Source organism: Camelina sativa, chromosome 16, assembly GCF_030686135.1.
Source record: "Camelina sativa cultivar CO46 ecotype springtype chromosome 16, ASM3068613v1".
NCBI lineage: Eukaryota > Viridiplantae > Streptophyta > Magnoliopsida > Brassicales > Brassicaceae > Camelina > Camelina sativa.
This window is the reverse complement of record NC_141895.1, coordinates 22177337-22196467: the sequence shown is the minus strand read 5'-3', so window position 1 is coordinate 22196467 and position 19131 is coordinate 22177337. Positions and strand designations below refer to the sequence as shown.

General features: G+C 35.1%; 5 protein-coding genes across 6 annotated transcripts; 3 read left to right on the top strand and 2 right to left on the bottom strand.

Moving 5' to 3' along the window:
• The first annotated feature begins 755 nt into the window (after nucleotides 1-755).
• Nucleotides 756-3566, top strand: LOC104751247 (cleavage stimulating factor 64). The gene is made up of 7 exons (XM_087492944.1): nucleotides 756-1137; nucleotides 1286-1363; nucleotides 1604-1642; nucleotides 1738-2292; nucleotides 2394-2474; nucleotides 2843-3031; nucleotides 3220-3566. The coding sequence occupies exons 1-7, from the start codon at nucleotides 1042-1044 to the stop codon at nucleotides 3343-3345; spliced, it is 1164 nt and encodes a 387-aa protein (XP_087349070.1). The 5' UTR covers nucleotides 756-1041; the 3' UTR covers nucleotides 3346-3566.
• Nucleotides 3567-5785: 2219 nt separating this feature from the next.
• LOC147925836 (transcription factor BEE 3-like) lies at nucleotides 5786-7424 on the bottom strand. Its single transcript, XM_087492945.1, has 6 exons — nucleotides 6941-7424; nucleotides 6733-6852; nucleotides 6552-6617; nucleotides 6385-6453; nucleotides 6195-6272; nucleotides 5786-6051 (listed from the first exon to the last, which is right to left on the bottom strand). Exons 1-6 carry the CDS (start codon nucleotides 7319-7321, stop codon nucleotides 5968-5970), a joined length of 798 nt encoding a protein of 265 aa, XP_087349071.1. The 5' UTR covers nucleotides 7322-7424; the 3' UTR covers nucleotides 5786-5967.
• A 2107-nt stretch (nucleotides 7425-9531) lies between these two features.
• Nucleotides 9532-11649, bottom strand: LOC104751240 (cysteine-rich receptor-like protein kinase 10). Of its 2 annotated transcripts, none has more exons than XM_010473152.3 (5): nucleotides 11277-11649; nucleotides 10946-11156; nucleotides 10560-10797; nucleotides 10319-10469; nucleotides 9532-10066 (listed from the first exon to the last, which is right to left on the bottom strand). In XM_010473152.3, exons 1-5 carry the CDS (start codon nucleotides 11472-11474, stop codon nucleotides 9671-9673), a joined length of 1194 nt encoding a protein of 397 aa, XP_010471454.1. In that variant the 5' UTR covers nucleotides 11475-11649; the 3' UTR covers nucleotides 9532-9670. The 2 variants fall into 2 exon arrangements, with proteins under 2 accessions (XP_010471454.1, XP_087346040.1); XM_087489914.1 differs by having other exon boundaries at nucleotides 10946-11190; nucleotides 11277-11573.
• A 1156-nt stretch (nucleotides 11650-12805) lies between these two features.
• Nucleotides 12806-14456, top strand: LOC109124652 (uncharacterized). Its single transcript, XM_010473153.3, has 3 exons — nucleotides 12806-13143; nucleotides 13506-13651; nucleotides 14122-14456. Exons 1-3 carry the CDS (start codon nucleotides 12929-12931, stop codon nucleotides 14340-14342), a joined length of 582 nt encoding a protein of 193 aa, XP_010471455.1. The 5' UTR covers nucleotides 12806-12928; the 3' UTR covers nucleotides 14343-14456.
• Nucleotides 14457-14784: 328 nt separating this feature from the next.
• On the top strand, nucleotides 14785-17249 carry LOC104753825 (glycosyltransferase BC10-like). Its single transcript, XM_087489913.1, has 2 exons — nucleotides 14785-15540; nucleotides 16542-17249. The coding sequence occupies exons 1-2, from the start codon at nucleotides 14926-14928 to the stop codon at nucleotides 17178-17180; spliced, it is 1254 nt and encodes a 417-aa protein (XP_087346039.1). The 5' UTR covers nucleotides 14785-14925; the 3' UTR covers nucleotides 17181-17249.
• The last annotated feature ends 1882 nt before the right edge of the window (nucleotides 17250-19131 follow it).

Below are 19131 nucleotides of genomic sequence, written 5' to 3'. Positions count from 1 at the left end.
GGGTCGGGTTTACGAATCCAATGATTGGATTATGTAAATTTTTAAGATTTTTTTTAGTTTTTTGATATTTTATTAATTTTTTCTTTTTAAAAATAATTGTTAAAAATTCTTATTTTTCATAAAAGGCATATTTAATTATCTTTTGGAAAAAAGGGCAAATTAGCTATTGTTCCCACTGTATATACCATTACTACGACCAACAAAATTATGCGTCTACTACTGTCTATGAGAGAATAAAAATACACAAGTTAGATAAAAGAAACTAATTTTCTTACACAAAACTTACAGAGCATGTGGTGTGGAAGAGGAATGTACGTACGTAGTGGATCGGAAGACTCTATTTTTTACATGAAAGAATAAAAAATAAAGCTGATGATGTTTACCGACTTACTAAAGGCAAGAATCCAATATATATTGTATATTATGGATAGATCATAGATAACACGAAATAAATAAATTATCGCGTACGAAAAATCATGGATGGAGACAAAAATAAAAAGAAGATCTCTCTACAAGAAAGTGAAGAGGCCAAAACCGTGTCACACGCTTCTCTCTCTAATGTAAACTTGTGTTTATAAGCTTTTGCTTTTCCAAAAGAGATGTTTATATTATACAATATACATGCATGTTACGTGTACAATTAACATGGTACATGTAAAGAACATTTTAAAAAAAATTCATACATTTGAACTTACATATCTAATACACGTCTATATTTTATAGTTTTGTTTAATCAAATTGGGAGTGTTGAACTTGAGAAATATGGTTTGATGTTCTTGAGAATTTTTAATAAATAAGTATGGTTTGCGATTATTTTGAGGGAAACAAAATCAAATCAAATTGAGAGTGAGACTCTAGTTGATCTAGTGTCTGTGGTAATAATACTGGGCTAGATTTAGTCGTTTAAAACTAATTGGGTCGGCCTGATACGATAAGGGGCCTGTATTTTTTTAGGCCCAGGTGTGCTCTCAAGTACTCTTGTGTTGCGTCTTTAACATTCAGGTTAATCTCGGTAGCGACCAGCGAGTACCGAGGAAGACCATGGCGGGTAAGCAGATCGGCGGAGACGGCGGTTTACCGGCAAATCTCGCCGGAATGACAAAAAGTCAGCTCTACGACATTATGTCGCAGATGAAGGTGATCTCTCTTCTTTCTTTTCTCTACTTATATCAGCTACAACACTTTCTCGAGAGTTTTAATCCTTTACGGATTTGAATATAGAGCGATTGTTTTCTTCTTTGTTTCTCGAATTCTGAATTTGTTTAAATCGAATATGATGGAGCAGACGTTGATTGATCAAAACCATCAACAAGCGAGGGAGATTCTGATTCGGAACCCTCTTTTGACGAAGGCTCTTTTCCAGGTTCTTCTTTAACTTCCCCAATCTCAATATATGTATTTCGTGCGTTATATATTAAGCAATGAGGAATTCTGATTCGGAGCTTCTTAGTTGAGTATTTTGATTGGACTACTTTGGTTTTAGTATTGTTGAGGAAGCAGTTTAAATTAGGGTTTTGTGTCCTAAACAAATCTTTAGGTTTATGCCAGTTTCAATATTGCATTTATAGATAGATATGATGATGATGTATTTGTTGAATGCCAGGCACAAATCATGCTTGGAATGGTTCAGCCTGCTCAAGTGGTATGTAGTTGCATCTTTGAGAAACAGTCTTTATAAATCATTTTATTTGTAGGGGTGTGTCATGCATCTTTAAATTTACAACTCTGTTTATCTAGGTTCCTAAAGTTGAACCACAAGCCGGGCAACAACAGCCTCAACAATCTCATCAATCTATCCCACCAAAGCCAAACGTTCAAGCTCATATGTCATCTGTTCAAGGCGGAGTCGGCTTACAAGAGCCAGCAGCTATAATGCAGCCACAAGCCCCGATTAGGAAACACCCAACACCGCAGCCAATGCCTATGCCTCCTCCTCCTCCTTCTGTTAATAATGCACCATCACAGCCTCGTTTTTCCCATCCCCAGCGTCAGGGACATCTGAATCCTTCTGTCTCTTCTTTGTCTCATTCACAGTCTTCTCAAGTTCAGAGCGCGCCTCCCCCGGCTCCCCATCATCCAACATCCCAACCAACCCCTTTTCATCATCTTGATGTACCAGCTTCCTCGACTCAGTTGCAGCAACAACCTATGCACTCGGGTGGAGGTCCTCATTTGACTCAGCAACAGCCTAGACCATATCATCATCAATATGGAGCAGCCCAGACTGGTCCAAACACTGGGTTTCAGCACCATGGGGCACCTCCTCAGCATCTTTCTCAACCCATGTTTCATGTGAGTCAGAGTTCTGAGTGTTATCGATTTTCTTTTGTTCACCTCATTGTGATTTTTATGTATTTGACTGACTAGAGCTTGTTGTTTGAGCCAATTTACAGTCAGGCAATAGACCTTCTGCTTCTGGTGGACCTCAATTCCCGCAGGTGCAGCCAGATCTGTCAAATCAGTCACCATATCAGGTATTTACTCTCTTATTGTCTTATTACCTTTAGAGATGATAGGTTCAATTGGTTTTGCAGATTGATCATGAAATTATGTTGCTTTATCTCTGTGCTTTCCTCTGAAGGCTACACCTTCAATGAGTAGATTCACTCACCCTTTAATGAGAATTCTTTCTAACATCTTTCATTGTTATTCATATATTAAGATATGGGAAAGATTTTCTTGTGGCAATAATTTTTCTCATCTTTGTCCATTTTCATTTCTACTTCTGATTGCGTTAATTCGTGTTTCTACTAAAAGATAATTAATAATCAAACTGGAAAATTGTGCAGGTTTTAGTTTTGCTTATGGGTTTCACTGCTTGTAACCTTGTTTATTATTTCAGGGAGGAGGTCAATATCGGGGAGACTACAGCAATAACCAGCTAGGAGGTCCAATGGCTGCAGACAGAGGAACTTCTTGGATGTCTGGCCAATCAGAGAGCTCAAGCATTACTCATCTCCCAGGCTTAGGACCGGTGCCTCCACCAAGCCAAGTTGGGCCTGGAGGTGGCCCACCACCTCGGCCTGGACCGGTAACCTACCTTCCCCTATTTCAACTGAAAGACACAGCCATTGAACCGTTATTGCCGCTAGGAAATATATTCATGTCGAATCGTTGTAGTTGTGTCTTTTGCCGCAATTCGAAATGACAATCTCTGATCACATAGGAAAAGAGCTTTGGTTATTTTTGCTGATGGTTGTGGTTTTCTTATTTTTGCAGATATCTGCAGAGATGGAGAAGGCATTACTTCAACAGGTGATGAGTCTGACGCCAGAGCAGATCAATCTGCTGCCACCAGAACAGAGAAACCAAGTCCTTCAGCTTCAACAGATTCTCCGACAGTGAAGCTCATTGTACGGTCGCTTGGTCTCCATGTTAGAACTTAGGAGAGACAGGTTTTGGCTTTGTAAGGTCGGAATTAAGTTTGGGATAATTTGTAAAAAGAAAAAAGGTAATTAGTTTTTTTTCCAAGTTCAAGTCTATCATCCCTTAATGCTTTGGTACGTGTGCTCTCTTTGATTTAATGTTCTGTAACAGTTTTCTTATTAGTTATTGTTACTTTCAAAGATTCGAAGTCAGTTCTTTTGCAGACTTTTTGAGTTAACTCTTGTTTAACCATCTGTGTAATACTAAGAAAAAGAAATATCATTTGAACATACATGATGCATGTTATGATTCAGTGAATTGTAGCGTTACTGTTTATTCTAGTTGTTTTAGTAGATATTGTAAATATTATGAAAGTATTAAGACTACTTAAGTAAGTGGAATAGAAGATTTTGTGGGATAAGATAAGAGTCTTAAATTCTTAATTCTTAACACTAAAGAGTTGAGAGTTTGAGGAGCTAACAACAACTCCACATTCAAATGGAGTCACTTCCAAAAATTTGGTGGTTGGTGGTTCCCCACAGTGTTTTTGGATCCTTGAACTTGCCCATTTCTGTTCTCTGCCACCAGATGATGTGATCACCAGATCTATTAATAGAATACTTGTTGGTCCCAAATATTTATTTGTTTCCCAAAACTATCCCCTCCAACAACATATTGGATTATATATATATTTTCTTATTATTGTGTTAACCATTTGTCTTAAGGTTTAACCATGAAGGAGAACCGAATATTATTATTATTGTGTTAACAAATTGAACTAATAAGTTTTGATTCTTAGTATGTGATCAGTTTCAGAATGTAATTAATCTTTATAAAAAAGAAGATAAAGTTGTGGTAAATGTTGTGACAAAAAAAAAAGTTGTAGTAAAGGTAGTAAGTATCCTAGAACTAGAAACAATCAACCACTATGCAAATGAACTATTCAAAATTAGGCATTTAAATGAATAGGAAACCCCACTTATTTTCATCTTCTTTAGGTCAAGTAATGGTCCATTTCAAGCTGTCCTCCCTAGTTTCATGGATGCATACATTGCATCTATGCTTTCTTTTTTTTTCTTTTTTTTTTTTCTTTTTCCTTGTTCTATATATTTATCCTTATATTTCTGTTCAATTTTTATCTTCTTTCGACTAGTTTATTTTTAAACTAACCAGTATTCATCTTTAATTCCCTAAGCTAAGGCACAACCAATTCGAGAGCAACACATGCCATGGACTCCACTTCCACCTTTTATAGAGTTTTCTCTTATAATTTTGACCATTTATGAATATACTTATCCATTTGGACAAAAAGAAATATATATATAACATTTGATGATGTCACTAATAGTCTAATACTACATAACTAAGGTAATATATTATTTGTACATGCTAAAAGAAGAATAGATATTTAGTACTAGTTCACAAATGTTTTTCCCAATCATGATTATGATGAATTAGGAACATCAATCACAGTCTATGAAAGTATGAACCGTCACTCACGCAATTATTCATACAATAACAAAGGAAATTAATATAGATAAGTACAGATTCCACAAAAAAAGGAAGACAAATCTTTGATTGCTCCACGATTAAACACGTCCCTTCGAAATGCACAATCCACAATCTTCCACAAATTGCATAAAACCTATCTTTATCGTTGTTGTGTTTCGTTTGGGAGACATGCATCATTATTAATCTTTCTTTCGATAGTAACAAGTGAAGGGTGGTTTTGTCATTTTCGTCTACTGTTCCTGCTGAGGTCCAAAGTCCAATTGTTGTGTATTCGAGTTTATCATCTTTGCTTGTCTTTACTTAACCACGATCAAAGCTGATGTTGCCATTTTTCATCTCTATTATTGTAATTCCGATTTTTTTTTAAAGTATATTCTTTTCCTTTTTCTTAAAACTGAGATTTGATGACTATTGTTTTGGACGTTCCATGCTTTCCAGCTGTGGCTGATTCATTTTTTTTTTCGTTTTCCAAATTGTGTCTTAAAAAAATGAAAAATTGAAGAGGTCTTTCTGTGTTAAGGGCAGCTATTTTAATCACCTAATGGAGTATCTAACATTCGAACTTCTTACATAATTAAGTACTATTTTTAGTAACTGTCCATATCTTAATAACCTAATCGTATACTATTAGCTAGATACGTCTGGTATCAAAATTGTATCGACATAAAACATTAATCTCTGATTACTATTCTCTAAGGTGTGATTGATGAGGCTTGTTACAACTTTCAAAACACTTTAACAATCAATCATATTGTCAAAGTTATTGTGGGATACACTGACACTCATTCATTGAGTTCCACATATATATATCCTCACTTTCTTCCGAGATCTAACCAATTCAATTCCGAATTTTTTTTTGTTACTGTTTAAAAGATGGGCAAGAAACATTTGTCATTGTCCGAACTTGTTGAGTTGCAATCTCTAGGCACTATATGTATTTGTAATGTCGAAATTACACAAGTATACATATTTGGGTACATATTTTTATGGCATCGAGAATTTTGAATAATATTTTAAAGTTTTTTTTTTTAAATCCAAAAAAGGATAAAAAATTAGAAAGACAAAAAAAAGGAGAGCAAAAAAAAAAAGTCAAAGGGTCCATGATGATGAATGGAAGACAGGATTCCCATCCCTCCCTTGCCCCATCTCCACTGCCTCACGTGCCTTTGCCCTCTGCAAAAATATTATATTTCTAATTAAAACCGAATTTTAAAACATATAATTCATCACACCAAATTAAGGAAATATATATCTTATCGCACTAAGAACTTTCTAATTATAATATTTTAACTAAACGTTCAAGATTAATAATGTACCTGCATGGACTCCACAGCATCAGTTTCCGAGTTAAAGTCATAATACGAACTTGCTGCTGTAATCTTCATAGATAAAAACTGTGTTCATCGATCACAAAAGAAGTGAAGCGAATTAGTAATCTTTAAATGAATGGAATTGGTTAAATTAGACAATAATCTATAATTTTAGAAAACATTGTTATTATCATACCTCGACTTGATTTTGCAATGACTGGACGTAATTGATTATCTCGTCCAGCATAGTAGCCATTCCCATTGTCTACATCACCAAATTATATATCCAATAAAAAAGCTTATCGAATATATTCTTATAGTCTTAAAAAAGCTAATTAGATTTCAAGTTCTCATAATCAATACCTTATAACATCCGGGGACTATATCTTGCAAGCATTTCAATCTCTCGTTTATTTTTCCTCGCCGAGCCTGAAATTATAATATGTTAATATAGTTTTCATCATTATTATTTATGATTAATAACTTCTAAACTAGTTAATAAAATATGTGTCTTTTTAACTGTATAATCAATATATTACCCTACCCGCTCTGCTATGCTGTGGCTATCAGTGGCTTGGCCTCTTCTGGCTCTAACATGAACAACTTCTCTCTCTTTCTCTTCTTCTCTATTCTTAGACCTCTTCCCTCTCTTTGAAGACGAACTCTGTGATTTTAATAAGACAAACATAATTAAAATAATGGAAACTCATGAGAGTTTAATTGTATATGTGCGATTAGGGTTTCGAGGTTACATTTTTGGTCAAAAGTTTTCCATTTAGGGAAACTTGAGCAGCAGAAGAGCTAGAAAGAGTTTGATCAGAGACACTGTTCTCCGAAGTAGACACAGCTTCCATAAATGTTTTTCTCTTCTTCGTATCGACCCTTGATGAAGACTCTTCGTTGTTAAGAGCATTAGAAGGTAAAAAAATCCCTTGATGATGATGATTAAAATCATTCTCAGGAGATTTTCCGGGAAAATGATTTGAGATTTGATGATGAAAGAAGAGAGAGTCGAGAGGAGAAGAGAAAGGAGGAAATGATTGGAAGTGATGAAGAGTGTTGCTGAGTTGTGCTAGTTGTGCTATGGGATCATCCATGGTATATGTCTGGAAATCAGAAGAGAGATTCGCCATTACTGATCGATGATGAGTTTCAATTTTTTACAAATATTGATTTTTTTTTTTTGGGTTAAAATAGAAAGTGGCTGTTTTCGAGCGAGTGACTAAGTTTATATATAGACACTGTTTTCTAGTATAATTGTTTTAATGAAAGATTGGAATAATAAAATAAAAAAAAAAAAAAAAGGAGTGAAAAAAGAAGAGGAGGGCCAATGAAAGTGAGAGTAATGGGATTTTTGTAATGGAGTTGGTCCCGCATAAATTGATCAGGAGATATGTATCCAAATAGAGTAAGTGGGGGCAATGTTTTGCTAGTGGGACTCATTAGCACTGTTCTTCATTTCTCAAGGGGGAATAACTTAAAAATTTAGACCTCATCAACAAAAAAGTATATCTGTTTTCAGTTGGTGCATTTCTCTTGCTTTTTTCATCTTCTTCTTAATTTCCCTAATCTATTGTCACGAACGAACGATTAATTGTATTATTTTACATAGCTAATCGTATTAACCTTTTTACCACGATTTAACTTACATTTGCTATATGACAGAAAAACTTACAAATTATTTTTGGTTCACAAAACGCATATGCATGGGTTTGATACGGTGGTGACGCAACGCAACGCAACGATTAGACTAGCTTGAACGACTAACCTATATTTCTTGATAAATTAACATATAAATATTTATATATATTTAATTTAATGAACAAATATAACTTAGGTCTAAGTTGAAACGTCTAGAACTCCTCTAGTCAATGTAAGTTCCATATAGCCTCTCGTTTAACTAGGTTTGATTTCTTCTGACTGGTGATCGACCACGTTTTTCTTTCTGGATTCTTACAATAAAGTTAGGTTCCTATCAAAATAAGTAAATTAATTGATCCAACCTATCTACACCTACTATATATCAACTATAGATTCAAATCACATGCAATTTTTTACATATGCATTCAAGATTGTATCTAACTTGTTTTTTTGACTTTGAGCATGCTATTTTTAGTATTGTTAACATATATAGGAAAACACCGGAAGTACTGTATAACAAGCATACATGTTCGAATCATTTGATTACATGTTTGCCAACTTTTTAAACCCGTTCAATTTTCAAAGTAATTTTGGAACAGACCACAAATTTAACGTTTTGAACGACTATTAAAGGTTTGGAACCTTTAGTCCAAACTTTGGACTAAAAAATAGCAGCGAACTCAAATTTCAAACTCTGAATCTATTTTGACTAACAAGACAACTGAAACAGATAAACAAAACTCAACTTAAAGAAAGAAATCCAAACCCGACATAACTGAAGATAACAGTAACCCGAATACAAAATGTTTGCTACATCACAAACTCTACATAGCATACAAGGGCCCGACCAAGAGCGTGTTACGTACTGGGCCTAAAAAACAAAGTAAAGTATTCTCAATTATAAACATAATAGTAGAAACACTTAAAGTATTCAAAAGTTTTACAACCATAAGACAAAAAGAGCATATAGTAACCCTTACATTCAGAAGACTTTTACTAAGAGATGTTTATTTTTAAATTTGAATATATTTCGAGGTCTAAAACACTATAGTCTGCTGGTTGTAGCCATGGACTGGTAGCACACTGATAATTAATGATAGGTTTTACAGAAAGAATCAGTAAACGGATGTTGGTTTTGTTCAGGTTGGTACGTAGTTGCTAGTTTGGGTTGTTTCGGAAGAAATTTAATCTAAACCATAAAATTTGAATCCATCATCTTAATTTTATTAGGGACAGTATTAATAACTTATGAAAAAAAACTCCAAATTTTGTTTCTACGAATTCATATTGTAAAATTTTCCCTTTCAGTATAGCTTAATTTTGTATGAATATATACTCGTTGGCCGTTGCATGCACATGATACACCCAATCAACATATAGAATGCAACCAATAAAACAAAATCACATATAGCTTAGTTTTAGTTTTTGGAAGAAAAAACTGATAAAAACATGTCGTTAGACTTGTTTGCTTGTATAACTTTACTTCCTTATTTCTTATACTCAGTAGCTCGGAAAACAAGTCATATACAAGTCAGTAAATAGGTTTGTGCCAAACTGTTCTTCTTTAGGAAGATGGAAATTGAAAGTTGAAATTATCGCACCTAAAATTCTATTACTATGATCAAAGACATATCACCTAGGGTTGCCTAAAACTGCTCCTCTAAGTCATGAAGTTATAGAAAACGTAAAAATAAAATAAAAATTTCGAACACAAAATTTTCATTATTGCTAATATATATGAAAACGTAAACAAGATCCCAAATATCACATGTCCTCCTCTTTGTCTCTCATCTCTCTCTCTATATAAATGGGTGCATTCACATGTTTTGATTCAATATAATTCATCTTCCTTCAGCGAAGGAAGACATGGAAATGGAGTTCCTCGAGTACTCCTCAACGAGGCCATTCTGTCCACTACTTCTTCTGTTCTTAAAACTGTTTGGTTCACTCCCGGTTAATCCAAATCTTCGTGAACCAGCTCCTGTACCGGTCCCAGTACTTGTAGAGCCGCCTCCTCTACGACCTTGGAGTCCAGGACGACCCGGTTTAGGCAAATCAAATGAATCACTCGACAACATTTGATGAACCGTGTTCATATCCGGTCGGTTTGATGTGATCTGCTGGCAACACAGTAATCCTATAAGGAAACATGTGGCTGCTTCGTCGCGGTTGTATACTCCTGCTAGAGATTGATCCACCAGTTCTAGAATTTTGCCTTCTTGGTACATTTTCCATGCCTGCACCGAATATCTATTAATTCCGATTTTTGTTTTTCAAGTTAAAACAAGCCTTTTGAGAAAGATGAACAAACGTTTGATCTATTCTAAATTATTCCATATTTGAAGTAAAGATGATTCAACACTAAGTTACAAGAGATATGAGTGACTCCACTCGTTACCAAAATTAAAACTCACAAGTCATAATCTCTCCTATATGTATAACTGATCCAAAAAGTGCAAACTGTGGTAAATGTTATGTTTCCAACTTACATAGTGCAAGAGATCGGCCATTTCAGGTCCTAGATGAGTATTTTGGTTCTTTCTTCCGCTAACTATCTCCAAAACCAAGACTCCATAGCTGAAAACATCTGACTTGACCGATAAAAGCCCATGCAAGGCATACTCAGGAGCCATATAGCCACTGCATCAACACTAGCTCACATGAGTCCCATAATTATATATATACATTTCGCAGTATAAGGAGATTAAGTGTACATAGCCTACTACTCACTAAGTTCCAGAGATTTTAAAGGTATTGGTATGAGTGCCGTCTCCCGGGAATAACCGGGCCAAACCGAAATCCGAGATTTTCGGGTTCAAATCATTATCTAAAAGAATGTTGCTGGCTTTGATATCTCTGTGGATTATCCGTATGGGAGCTTCTTCGTGTAGATACAACAGTCCTCTCGCCACTCCTATAATGATTCGCCATCGATGGTGCCAATCAAGTGAACCGGGCTTGATCTTATCTGAATATTACAGAGAGATCAATCCTTAAAGGCTTAAATCAAACCGGTTCAATCGAAATAAATAAAAAGATAAGAACCAATGATTCGGTACAGTTTGGTGTATGGACTTGTCGGAGATTGAAATTAAATAGAGACGTACAGTACGTACCAAAGAGAAAATAGTCGAGACTCCGGTTAGGGAGATACTCGTAAACCAGCATCTTCTCAGGACCATGGAAGCAACAACCTAACAACGAAACCAAATTCTTATGTTGAATCCTAAGCAAGAGCTTTACCTCGTTCGTGAATTCTCTAGACCCTTGTCTCGAGTTCACTGATAGCTTCTTCACTGCTATTTCTTCACCATTCGTCATCAATCCCTATATTCGTAAATGTCGTATCAAATAAATGTCCCTTTGATACCGAAAAAAAAATAAATGTTCCTTTAATTTTTATTTAATAAATAAATAAAAAAAAACAGAGTATTCTATAGAGTTTACCTTGTAGACAAGGCCAAATCCGCCGGTTCCGAGTCGGTTCTTCTCGGAGAAAAAATCAGTCGCGGTTTCAAGCTCTTGGAGATCGAAGATAATGCCACGATCTCCATCATCTTCGGCTGATTCTTCTTTACGGGAAGCTGCCTGACCATCGCACATCTTAAGCAGCGCCATCAAGCCACTGAAAAGACGGCGGACCATCTCTTGCAACCACAGGTGCCTTGTTTTATCACCCTCAGAGTGAAGATTTAGATAAGGTGTATGAAAATATTATATTCAAATCCAGTTTCTGATTGACTTGTTTCTTGTTGCGGGGGTGGGGGAGGCTTATACGAAGTCGCATTATTGCAACGCACGTAATCAAGTCTTTGGGGTCAGTCAACGTCATTGACCCATAACTACTAAATACGCGTAACATTAATTTCCCTTTTTTGATTTTTGCTTTCACTCGTTGTTGAAAACATATTTTGCTTTTAGCCAAAAGATATATGGAGTGTTATTTAAGTTTAGATTCATTATACACAGCTTGATAGTGATAATACAAGTAAACAAACAATAACATGCGTGGATTTATGTTTTAAGACAAAGTCTTGGAATCAAACTTAAAAAGTAGTTACAAAATGAGGAAGTCAAGTCATAAGCAAGGGACCTTTTTTTATTGGACGATACAGTCGCAAAAAAGACCGAAGAAAACATCTTTATCGTAAGAATTTTCCTCTTGGACCATATATTGTATTACTATTATGTCTCTGGTACGTAAATATAGGTTCGTCAGATTACATTATCTTAAAAAATGATGGATATAAATTGAAGCCTTTGAAAAGAAGATCACAAATTGGATGACTAATTTGATATTGGCCTCCATGACGGGAGGGAGCTATATATACTCTTATGTGTATTAATGACTACAAGTTAGTGCGGTGTAGAACTTTATATTTGTCAGTCCTGTCCTACATTAAGGTGTGTTGCCTAAACTCAGGTGTGTCACATTACATATCTAATATCGACTAACTTCAAACTGGGGGTTCATGTACACTACACATGCACCTGATTTTATGACATATATTTTTATGCTATGCATCATCTAACTAATTTTGATAATTGAGTTTGTAGTTCAAGTTCATATTGATTCTTCTCCTCGTAGCAATTTAAATCATCTTTTGATCTTTGTAGAAGATCAACGGCTGATTTTGTTAAATCTAAAATTGTTACTCTCTCCGGTTTTCTTTAATTTAATTTTCTAGAGTTGTGCATACAGATTAAAGAATCATTTAAATTTGCTTATTTTTAAACAAATCATCATTTATTATCTAGTTACACACAATTCAATTAATTAAAAAACAATCTGCATAATATATATTGCAATAAAATCTAATTCATATTAGATTCGTGCCAAAATCATCTTTTTAAAAAAAAAAAAAAAAAAGCTTTTAAAATCATTTTAAAACAAAACGAAGGAGTATTAAAAGCCAAAAAAAAAAATCTAGAGGATATTAAAAGCAAAAATGAAAAGAAATATTATTAGCTTCGTTAAGATAAAGCCCGGCTCAGGCCAAGTATCAGGCCCAATTCAATTCGTCACGTTACTTCTCTGAAGATCGACCAACTTTAATAAAACCGTCAAGAGTCGCCGGAAAGATTACAGATTCGGCGCGATGAGGTTCCGGTACGCTATGGTCTGTTCGTCGAATCAGAACCGGAGCATGGAAGCTCACGCTCTTCTCAAGAGACAAGGTCTCGACGTTGCTTCGTACGGGACTGGGTCTCATGTTAAACTACCTGGACCATCTCTCAGAGAGCCTAACGTTTACGATTTCGGAACTCCGTACAAGCAGATGTTCGACGAGCTCAGGCGCAAAGATCCTGAACTGTATCCTCTTTATGATGCGTTTCTATGATTGTTTGCTTACCGATCATTGATTGTTCGAATCCCTAAGTTTGTGTTGGTCACTGCTTCAGTCTCAGTCTTCTTATAGTGCTGTGGTATTCGCTAATTTGCTTACTTTTTAGGCTGGAACTGCAATTTTGTTATTCAAGTTCCTTAATTTGTTCCTGATTACATCTTCCAGAACACTTAGTTTTGTAAATCCTGTTATTTTATACTTGCTTATATGGCTATGCTTGTCCAACCTATGATGTTTTGTATTGTACTCAGATTCAGAAGCATGTAAATTGGGTTGTATAGTGAGACCTGTAAGCTTTTAAGGTTTGATACCTTAACTGTATCATCAGGTACAAGCGGAATGGTATATTGCAGATGCTTAAGAGGAATTTATCTGTGAAGCTTGCTCCTCAAAGATGGCAAGATAATGCTGGTGATGGTGTCTTTGATGTGGTTATGACTTTTGAAGAAAAGGTTTTCGATTCTGTCCTTGAAGGTATTCTACATCCTCCCCATTTTACTGTTAGATACTTTGTTTCAAAATTGCTTCACTCTAAGGGGTCACTAAGTAGATAGATATTCATCACAAACTCTTATAACATTGGTTGTGGCCACCCTTGACCCATTTGAAACAAAACGATATGTTGTGACTTTCATGCGGTGTTTCTAAACAATCTTCTCATTTGGTTAACTTTGCCCAGCTAGTTAGCTGTTTGGTTAGATGTTTTTACATATGCATTGTTGAAGTCGTAGAGCATCGACAAATCATGTGAAACTCGAGTTCTACAGGGTTATTGCCCTTTCTTGTAACTTATAATTGCCTTTTACCTTGCTGTAATTGTTTAGCTGAGAAACGATTGCGATCATGTTTTGATAGAACTGTCGGTTTTTTTTTCTGCTGTGTGAAAGTGATACAAACTTTCTTGTGTCTTAATATCTTTATCTCATCAAGTTACCAATCTGCAGATCTTAATAACAGAGAACAGTCACTTATGAAAACCATACTTGTGATGAACTTGGAGGTTAAAGACAACCACGAAGAAGCAGCTATTGGTGGCCGACTTGCCTTGGAACTCTGTCAAGAGATTGAAGGTAATGAAACATGGGAAGATTCGATCGATGACATTGTTGCAGGATTTGAAAAACAACATAGGCGGAAACTGGTCTATAGCATCTCATTCTACTGAAGATACCATCATCAGTCGCATTAACGGTCAGATTATGTAGGTTGCTGTTCTGTGACCCGAGTCTTGAGATATTCGACAAAATATTTTTCTCATCGGTTTTATATGCTTTAGGGTTAAATTCTTGAGAGTGTAGAAGAAATTGTTTGTTAGAAACTTCCTTTGTTTGATTCCTCCTTGCTAGAAAGTTGTAAGACCCTTGATGAGCTATGTTGCAATACAAATGCGTTTTGTTTGTGTGTTGACATATCTAAAAAAAAAAGAGTAATTAAAAAACTACAATAGAGAGAGGTGACAGTACTAGTCTTAACCCAAGCATTACTTCATCTTTAATGTCACAATCAAAGTTAACGTGTAAATTTGAAATCCAATTCGTGTACCAATTGAATTAACCCGACCCCTAAAATCATGTACAAGTCAATGCAATGTTTCTAGCAAAATCCCCAAGCCCGTGAGACTAGATGACGAAAAGTAGTCCCTTTAAAGTTCATAATCGTGAGCTTGACTATATATATAAACGTTCGTTCGTCCCACGGTTCATAATATATATGTTTGTTTCAGAACCACCCAAATATACACGAAAATAATGAACAAGAGCCACGAAACGCAAGAAGACCCTCTTACACAAGAAAGTCGTCATCATCTTCACCAAATCTTCATATCCAAGATATTCAAATCTCATAGATTCTTCCAAGCCCTCGTGTTGTATTCTTTTCTTATCGGTTTCGGGTTCGGACTCGGCTTCATACTCAACGTCCACATAAGAAACCTCTCTTTCAATCCCCAACTCTTTCGTCTATCCTCTCCTTCCTTCTCCTCCTCTTCCTCCTTTTCCAACTCTTCCCTCTCTCCACAGCTTCAACCGCAGCCAGAAAAACATGTTTCCCTGAAAGAAGCGGTTCATGATGAAGGGCAAAAGGATCATTCTCTGGTGGAGCCGGAGAACGTGATGCATAACATGACGGAGGAGGAACTCTTTAGGCTTGCACCGAAGATTCAAGAAAAGACGCTGAAGATGACAAAGAAAGTGGCGTTTATGTTCTTGGCAAGAGGGAAGCTTCCTTTGGCTAAACTGTGGGAGAGATTTTTCCAAGGCCATGAAGGTCTTTTCTCAATTTACATTCATACTAGTGACCCATTTTACGTTGACGACTCAACGCCGGAATCGTCGCCGTTTTATCGCCGGAGGATTCCAAGCAAGGTCAGTCAATTTTTTTTTTTTTTTTTTTTTTACGTTTTTTTATAAGGAAAAATATATAATTGAATTATTCAGCCTAGATATAAAGTCGAATAAAGTAGAGATATTATAAATAGTTACACTTGTTTATGGCAATTTTTCTTTCTAAGAAGTATCTAGCTAGCTACTTGGAAAATTAGCGTGGTGCTAAAGAAGTTTCATTCAAAAGAAGAGAGTGACAAATTAACTAACAGTGTTTAGCATTAATATTTGTTATTTCTTTCAACTCGTTACGCTTTGGCGTTGCTAATTATGATTGCTAAACAAAACATTTACGGTAACCTCATCTGTGCTGTAAATGTTTAAGGCCTATTAATTTAAAGAAAAACGTAGATCAGCCTCTTTTTATTTACTTAAATAATGATAATACATTTCAAACCGGGTATACTTATATATATACACTTTATTTAGAGCTAAGGTAAATTACAAAATAAAACGTGTCGAAGAAGTTAGAAAAGTCAAGAAGACAGAAGTCATTCGACATAGAGATATTTCAAGGACACGAACATTCTGTAATTAACAACACTATAAAAAGTATACAAGAAAAATTGGCACTTGACCTACACCAGTTGAGTAACTCATCATGTAACAGACCTTACTGTTTATCTAATTTTTTTTTCAAAATATTGTTTCTCTTTAGAACCAAAAATATAAAGGGATATATAAAAACTAACCATTAATACAATAAGGTAGAAAAAGTCGGATCTTAGTATCTTTCGTATATGTCGACCGCCTACGTATGCCTCTTAATTTCCCTTTCAATAGATATCGTCATATATATACTATATAAATATAAAATCGTTGAGTAGTCTATTAATGCCTATACCGACATATATATATATATTTAACCTTTTTATTTTGGTCAAATATATATTTAAATTAAACTCAGTTAATTGTATTGCTAAATAAAAGTAATAATATCATGCACGACTCATGTACGAGGAATTTCTTCTTGCTTTTTGTAGGAAGTGAAATGGGGAATGGTGAGCATGGTGGAGGCTGAGCGGCGGCTACTGGCCAACGCTCTGCTTGATGCAGGAAACCACCGCTTCGTCCTCCTCTCAGAATCGGACATCCCTCTCTTCAACTTCTCCACCGTTTACTCTTACCTCGTAAACTCTCAACACTCCTACGTCGACATCTACGACCTTCCCGGACCAGCAGGTCGAGGCCGCTACAATCGCCGTATGTCACCTGTCATCAGCCGCGGTAACTGGCGAAAAGGCTCTCAGTGGTTCGAGATAGACCGTGAGGTAGCTGAAGCCGTAGTCTCGGACACAATTTACATTCCTGTGTTCAAGAAACATTGCCTTTTGGGATGTTATGCCGACGAGCATTACTTACCAACGCTTGTCCACGTTATGTTTCCGGGTAAGAGCGCGAACCGGTCGCTGACGTGGACTGATTGGTCACGACGAGGGCCGCACCCGAGGAAGTACACTCGGCGGTCAGTGACTGGGGAGTTTCTGAATAAGTTGAGGAATAGAGAAGGGTGTGTGTATAATGGGAAAAAGAGCGAGAAATGTTACTTGTTCGCTAGGAAGTTCGATAACAGTTGTTTGGATAAATTGTTATATTTTGCTCATAGAGTTATGGGATTCTAGTTTGCTCATATACTTTGTAATTACAATACTTGTTCACATTGTTTTAATTATTTGGTATCCTTCTCCCAAGAATTCTTTTCTACACATCCACTTTAATTCTACATACCCTTCTTCTTTAATGAAAAGACGAAACTACTGCTTTAACAATTTTTAAATAAAAATTGAACATCCTAGGTGTACCAGTTGCACTGAGCTCGCAACCACTGAGTTATTGTGTTTTTCGTTGAACACTTACTATTTTAATTATATTTAACCTTTAACAACCTTTATTAAAGATAATATTGTCTTTATACGATTGAGGGTTTTTTGAGAAATTGTTTTAATGGATAGGGGATATGAGATTTTGATCTTCTTTTTTGTATTTTTTCAGAGAAATCTTCTTTAACTTTCTCCTTGTTTAGTCATCTTCTTTCTTTATGTTTGTGAGGCCCATTTATTTGTTCGAAGTTGAAAGGCCCAATTGTGTAATAAAAACTTGTTCACCTTCTATTAACTCCTTGTGATAATAATAATAAGTTAATAATAACTACAAATAATAACTCTATTCTAGTGTTATTTATTCGAGACGAATTTTTGTAATTGATCATGCAGTCGAGTCAGTAATCAGTATTAATGATATACATTAGAGAACATCAGTTTTGCCAGATCTGATAAGTTCGTAGAGAGCGTAATTCAACTGCAAGAAAATTCACACAGTTCTAATCTTGCAAGTGGCATGATCAAGCGTTTATACTAGTTTGTTTTTTTTGATAGGTGGATAAAAATAAAACCATAAACTTTCTCAGTTTTTTTTTTAAATAATGAACCTTTTTGTAGTATGAAGAGTTACCAAAACTAATGATTCAACAATTTATTAAATCTTATAGTTTTTCGTTGTTTGATTAGGTGATTCGTTGTTCAATTACGTAATATAGATATGATTGTTTATTGATATAAGATATGGAGATGGCTCGAGCTCATATATATAATAAGCGCATGCGCATTTAATCTAAACTATTAATTTTATACGAACGAACGCGGCCGTTTTTTTCCGAACGCGGACGTTTTATTTGTTTTTAAAGTATACTGAAACTCAGACTAATATTTTCAGTCTCCAGACTCCAGTAGGTTAGCATGTGATTTTGTGGACTAATGTTTTTTTGGTATCAATTATGGACTAATGTTTACCTAAAGATTAACTATTTTTGTTTCTGGAAAATTAGACATAAAATATGAAAGTTTTATACGATGTTTTAGAATATTTACAAATACAACGTATGTACAAAAATATTAATGAACCCACAAGATCACTTGGATTACGGATAAAAAAAAAATTGTTGCTTATTTAGTAACAAAAAAAAAAAATACGAAGGGGAAAGGCTGGTTCCAAGAAACATGGCACTCCTCTTCCTATACGTTTTTTTTTTGTTGCTAAACTTCCTATACGTTTTTTCTTCAAGACTTTTCCAAGTTTATCTTTTGCATTACGAAATTATATGCAAATGTATTCAAAAAAAAAAAAAAAAAAAAACTATATGCAATAGGTTATTACTCATATCATAATTACTGAGGAGTTAAACTACAACGAAAATGTTTCTTTTCTTTTTTTGGTTAAAAAGACTACTATGAACATGCTACAAACTAAAACACAAAGAAACTGTAATATTTTTGAGTTCGCCACCCCCAAAGGTGAATAGCAATTCGGAAATGGGGTTTTTATCATTTAGACATATCAAACTCATGAATAGATGTTTTTGTATTCTCTGAAATACCAATAACGTCGTGACAAAAGCTATGTGACTGTGACAATACAATTTGAGGCAAATCACTATAATTAGATAACGCTGCCAAGAATATTTTTTGATGTTACAATAAAAAACAGAAAATAATAAACAGAGTAAAATTTTAGTTGAAAAATCATTTTTTTGGTTTATAGAAGCTAAACCGAGTCTTCCTTGACAAAAAAAAAAAA

Excerpts from the sequence above, each read along its gene's own strand:
- LOC104751247 (XM_087492944.1), top strand. The coding sequence starts at position 1,042 with ATGGCGGGTAAGCAGATCGGCGGAGACGGCGGTTTACCGGCAAATCTC. Across the intron at positions 2,293-2,393 it reads TTTCTCAACCCATGTTTCAT|TCAGGCAATAGACCTTCTGC; the intron begins GTGAGTCAGAGT and ends GCCAATTTACAG. Across the intron at positions 2,475-2,842 it reads CAAATCAGTCACCATATCAG|GGAGGAGGTCAATATCGGGG; the intron begins GTATTTACTCTC and ends TTATTATTTCAG.
- LOC147925836 (XM_087492945.1), bottom strand. The coding sequence starts at position 7,321 with ATGGCGAATCTCTCTTCTGATTTCCAGACATATACCATGGATGATCCC. Across the intron at positions 6,454-6,551 it reads TAGTCCCCGGATGTTATAAG|ACAATGGGAATGGCTACTAT; the intron begins GTATTGATTATG and ends TTGGTGATGTAG. Across the intron at positions 6,052-6,194 it reads ATGCTGTGGAGTCCATGCAG|AGGGCAAAGGCACGTGAGGC; the intron begins GTACATTATTAA and ends ATATTTTTGCAG.
- LOC104751240 (XM_010473152.3), bottom strand. The coding sequence starts at position 11,474 with ATGGTCCGCCGTCTTTTCAGTGGCTTGATGGCGCTGCTTAAGATGTGC. Across the intron at positions 10,798-10,945 it reads TCTCGACTATTTTCTCTTTG|ATAAGATCAAGCCCGGTTCA; the intron begins GTACGTACTGTA and ends TGTAATATTCAG. Across the intron at positions 10,470-10,559 it reads TTTAAAATCTCTGGAACTTA|TGGCTATATGGCTCCTGAGT; the intron begins GTGAGTAGTAGG and ends GTGTTGATGCAG.
- LOC109124652 (XM_010473153.3), top strand. The coding sequence starts at position 12,929 with ATGAGGTTCCGGTACGCTATGGTCTGTTCGTCGAATCAGAACCGGAGC. Across the intron at positions 13,144-13,505 it reads AGGCGCAAAGATCCTGAACT|GTACAAGCGGAATGGTATAT; the intron begins GTATCCTCTTTA and ends CTGTATCATCAG. Across the intron at positions 13,652-14,121 it reads TTTCGATTCTGTCCTTGAAG|ATCTTAATAACAGAGAACAG; the intron begins GTATTCTACATC and ends ACCAATCTGCAG.
- LOC104753825 (XM_087489913.1), top strand. The coding sequence starts at position 14,926 with ATGAACAAGAGCCACGAAACGCAAGAAGACCCTCTTACACAAGAAAGT. Across the intron at positions 15,541-16,541 it reads GCCGGAGGATTCCAAGCAAG|GAAGTGAAATGGGGAATGGT; the intron begins GTCAGTCAATTT and ends TGCTTTTTGTAG.